We start from the raw sequence: 5198 nt of genomic DNA on the forward strand, positions 1-5198 counted from the left end.
CTTGAGTTTAAGCCTTTTTAAAAGATGTTTGGTTTCATGAACCGTCAAACATAAATCCTTGTTTAATGTTATGGAGGCTTTCTTTCAATGGGCCATTGACAAGTTATAATTGTATCTTTTATGTAGTTAATTGTGATAACAATGCATCTTGATTTATAAACGCAAATTTCATGGTGGTGGTGTCGACATTTTTGAGGCTATACTGTAAAGTATGTTAGGTGTGAATAAGAGCCAATATTCACATGTAGACAACGGAGACGGGGTTGCATTGAATATTATATATGGTCAATTATTTTGTAACCAAACCTGAGATTGTATTCGAGGGTTAGTTTTCATTTGACCTTTCGAGTTTTATTGGTATATGTTCACTTCGAAGTACATATCCTGTGACTTATTGTGCTTTAGCCCTCAACTAATATATATTCTTCCTTGAATAGTTATGTGCACTATTTTAAGTATCTTTTGCGATTCCTTGATACTCATACAACATTAATTCTGTATAAAAGTTTACGAGGTTCCGCATTTGCTACTACACGAAGTTGTGAAGGACACAAATGGACAAGGTTGCTTGGTTGAGACCAGACGGTCAATCATTCAACCCTTATTCTTTGTTGTTGCCGTTTCTAATTTAACATGAATAAGATAGTGGGACATCTTGGATACCGACTTGGTTGGAATGCAAACATGCAAGAGAATAGTTTTAGTAGGTTTTACAAAAAGTCAAACAAAAGTACTTCAACATGCTAAGAAAGATATATGGTGGTTTTGATACATCCACGCCTAGACCATTGGTGGATGTGTTCATGCTACTATAATATCTACATTAAATTCTCTTGAGGATGAAGGGCACAAAGTTTGACGATGTACCTCAAGCACATCTATTTCTTTCCATATCACCATGTTTGTGTACTCCTGTTATGTTGTTGCTTTCCTCCCTTCAGTTTTGACGAGCGTAGTGAATTTTAGTTGTTTGATAGTTTTATGGCGAATTTTCAATTTCTGATGCGCAGTTAGTTATGTTATGGTTTGGAGTTGAGCCCAACAAACATATGCAGCCAAATGAAAAACACATGAAGCTATAATATAGCTGTGTTGAAGATTACCATGGTAAAGATGGCTCTCGGTAACATCAACGATCAAATTTAATCAAAGCATGGATGGCGGTGACATACATACTCTTTTCAGTCCACAACGAATAGTTACTCATATCAAGATTCGAAGGCTTATTTATCTCGTTTGGAAATACACTCAGAATGAACACGTGTGCTTTGAATGAAAGTGGACGAAGAGTCAGCAGGTCAGGTCAGATCAGATCAGTGAGTGGAAAAGACATAGCAACAGACAGGCCGGGCTCTCCTTTTAGAAAATTAAATTTGGTCAAGAACCCTCCCGAGTCCCAACCCAAACCAAATGGCAGAAAGACCTAATTTGTGATGTGCTGTATGTAGCCTGTGCTGGGCTCAGCCTGTATGTCACCCACCCACCTTTTGATTCATTCATTGCTTGCCAATTCATTCATTGTTTGGCCTTCACGCCCAAACAAACCAATCGTGCCAGTCAACCCAACCGATTCAACTTAAAAACTTGTCTTGTGGCAGCAAGAAACACACACACACACACACTCTCTCTCTCTCTCTCATTCACTCACTCGAAACTTACACCAAAAACTCCATCCACCTCATGCCCATGCCTGGACTATAACTAACTAACTAACTTAACTATATATATATATACTTCAAAGAAGGAGCCAACAACATTGTCTCACTGAGCCACACACATACCTAGTACAGAAATAATCCACTAATAATCCACTATCAAATATAAATCTGATACACCAAAGTTCGACTCTAAACAAGTTAGAGTAGCAGACATGGCATCGTCCCCGGATCATCATCATCGTCATCCTGATCTCTCTGGCCGAGTGGCCATAGTCACAGGGGGGTCCCGCGGGATCGGGCGAGAGGTGTGCCTACACTTAGCACAACACGGCGCCTCTGTGGTAGTATGCTACGCAGGAGACGCGCAAGCAGCATCAGACGTCCTGGGCCTCATCAATATGCAGACACAAACACAAACGGATGTGGCTGGCGGACAAGAAGAAGAGCAGAAGGCAAAGGCGAAGGCGAAGGCGATAGCCGTGAAGGGCGACGTGTCGAAAGAGGCGGATGTAAAGGCCATTTTCGATGCTGCGATTCAAGCCTTTGGCCATGTCAACATCGTCATAAATCTGGCTGGCATTTTTCTGAGTAGCTACCCCACCTTAGAGCAGACCTCCTCAGAAGATTGGGAGCGAACCATGTCGGTGAACGCCACCGGAACATTCCTGGTCCTTAAAGAGGCTGCCCAACGAATTGTGGCCGGAGGCAAAGGTCGTATTGTGACCACAAGCTCATCTATGGTGCATGTCCTCAAGCCCGGCTACGGTGCCTATGTGGCCAGCAAGGCAGCCGTCGAAACCTTAACTAAAATCATGGCCAAGGAATTGAGAGGTCGTCGCATAACAGCCAATTGTGTGGCACCAGGACCAGTGGCCACAGACATGTTTTATGCGGGGAAAGACGAGGCACTCGTGGAGAGCTTCAGGGATGCGCCTCCATTGCAACGCCTGGGCACCCCTCAGGACATCGCACCTCTTATCTTATTCCTGGTCAGTGATGCTGGAGAATGGGTGAATGGGCAGGTCATTCAGGCTAACGGTGGATTGGCCATATGATATGATATGATTATGTCAATACGGCACATCTCATATCATACATATAGTGTGCTCTTCTGCTAGTCAGCTGCCTCATTTCTTGTCCTCTTTATGTTATGTAGGTACCATAAATCCGATTTTCCCTCACATTGGGCTTTAAAGTATGTATGTAGGATATGTATTTCTTCTAATGCCATCAGCAGACGCACAAATCTAAAACACCTGAAGCTAGCTAGCTTTATCAAGTCATTATACATAAGGTTTTGCATAAGTTACATACATGACTCTGCAAAATAGTACAGTCAAAATAAAACATTGAAGTTGCAAACACATTTTGAATAAAACACGGGAATCATAAGTAGACTGAATATGTCCAATTTGCATCAAACAACGTCATTAGCTGATTTTCTGGTGATGCAACATGGTGGCTCCAAATTAGTAGTGCACATACAGTCGATGGTACCACTTCTAATTACCTGCAGTGCAACTCCAAATTCTTGTAGTATATCTTAAAAGAATAAGTGTACCATCTTGAGTTATAACCTATCATTTACAGACATCTTTTGTTCGCACCTGTCTTGAGTGCTTGTTTTGTAAGTAAGCGTCTATACGTATAAACAGTTCTTTTACTATAATCAAGCATACCATTTGTACAAACTTTGTTCTTGATATGTGTCTCCTCCTAAGAAGGGCTTTTCATACATTGAAGCACAAAGTCTCTATGTGTGAATAAAGCATACACATATGAGCTCAACCTTCTTGGTGGTGTCTTAAGAATGACACTTAAGTTATCGCTCCCTCCCTCTTAGTATGTTAGGATATCTTGAACGAATTGCACTATATGTCGAGCAAGTGACATACATCCTCTACCATGCCTTCATTGCATACTTTGCATGACTTCAAATTCGTTAGATTTTGGTACCATGATGCAACTTCAATACCTAACTTATGAGATCGAGTGCGAAGTAGTGTAAGGGCTCTATGAGCATTACTACTCATACTGGTAATGAGATAAGCTTGGATACGATCAATAGACATTCTTGCTTTATATTGACACCAACATTCAGGGTTGACATTTGCAATGTAGTATTCTAGCTTTGTCCTCTTAGCATCTTCCCACTTCATCCTTGATTCCACCAACCTTTCCTCAATCCTAACATCCTGCATAACATTACCTGAAAGCTCTAAAGGGTCATCCTCACCCCATCCTCTAAACCATTTCCTTATGTCAACAACCCAACCAAATGAGAGAATCTTAATTTTATGATTCTTTTGTATCTTACATCCAACATTCCAAGCAAGATGTGGTAATCGACGATTCGACATATTCTTGACTTTTGTAATGTATTTATATACTCTTTGGAGTGCCAATAGTTTTATGGGTCGAACACTTCTTTCCAAGAGCATAACTTGGTAAGAGGTAGTGCATTTAGATTATGATTCCCTCCTTACAAACATCTTTTGATTTTCTCAATCTCATTCCATACATTAAGAGAGATGATGCCACCCCATACTTGTACTCCATAAAGCAATACTTGAGTTACCATGACATTAAACAACAATAGTTTTACTTCCCATCCACAAGTATCCACTTTGCTTGCATTAGGCCTCCAAAAGGTAATACGATTCCCAACCAGCTTGGAGCCTAGAATCAAAGCATGCACTCCATTTATTTATGGCGGGTACATCAATACCAAGATATTTAAAGCTTCGAACAAATTGTATTTATCCACCTCTATATGTGAGCATAGGGTAATGATGAGGTTGCATGGTTTGCACTACCATCATTTTTGTTTTCTCCACATTCATTGTTAGTCCACTACTATGGCAAAATTCTTCTAATACCCCAAGTAAATTTTGCTTTCTATCAATATCATATGAGAAGAGTACCACATTATCTGCATATAGAAGCAATAAGATAACATGTTGCATCAATTTGGGGCATTCAATTCTTCTTCTCTTGTAACCTTATTCGCCACTTCTTCTAATTTATCAACACATAAGCCAAAGAGTATGGGTGATAGTGGACATCCTTGCTTGACCCCCATGTTACTTAAAAACTACTTTGAGAATCCACTATCCATTTTTAGTTGGCATTTAACTGGTTCATATAGGCATGCAACAGTAACTCCGTACTCTAATGACATATCAATCTCTACCATTCTATTCCAAAGCTCACTTCGTGGTACGATATCATGTTTGCAACTTGGAGACTTCACAAGCAATGTGGGAGTACATACTAAACTCAGTCGACCCTGTGTTGGAACAACAAAAATAAAATATTCCCCTATAGTTCTCTCATGAACCTAGAATTGCATGAGGCCAAATTACAACATGATCCATTTATTAGCAAGTGCAAAAAACAATTAGATGCAACAACGACATAACATACGTAGATTGAGACCTTGAAATGTGAGATCTTGATGGTAGAATTACCATAATCTTGGAGCATGTTTGTCAACATCCATAGTGAGCACAAAGACTTCAACCTATAAAGCCTAATAGC

At 40.1% G+C, this 5198-nt stretch overlaps 1 protein-coding gene across 1 annotated transcript; it reads left to right on the plus strand.

The window, feature by feature from the left end:
- The first annotated feature begins 1855 nt into the window (after positions 1-1855).
- Positions 1856-3349, plus strand: LOC147866931 (short-chain type dehydrogenase/reductase-like). Its single transcript, XM_087339703.1, has 2 exons — positions 1856-2080; positions 2117-3349. The coding sequence occupies exons 1-2, from the start codon at positions 1871-1873 to the stop codon at positions 2711-2713; spliced, it is 807 nt and encodes a 268-aa protein (XP_087195829.1). The 5' UTR covers positions 1856-1870; the 3' UTR covers positions 2714-3349.
- Positions 3350-5198: the final 1849 nt, after the last annotated feature.

This window comes from Azolla caroliniana, unplaced genomic scaffold (assembly GCF_043228905.1).
Source record: "Azolla caroliniana isolate FFs.n. ecotype wild unplaced genomic scaffold, voAzoCaro1.0.p SCAF_2, whole genome shotgun sequence".
NCBI lineage: Eukaryota > Viridiplantae > Streptophyta > Polypodiopsida > Salviniales > Salviniaceae > Azolla > Azolla caroliniana.

Excerpts from the sequence above, each read along its gene's own strand:
- LOC147866931 (XM_087339703.1), top strand. The coding sequence starts at position 1,871 with ATGGCATCGTCCCCGGATCATCATCATCGTCATCCTGATCTCTCTGGC. Across the intron at positions 2,081-2,116 it reads AGACACAAACACAAACGGAT|GCGAAGGCGAAGGCGATAGC; the intron begins GTGGCTGGCGGA and ends CAGAAGGCAAAG.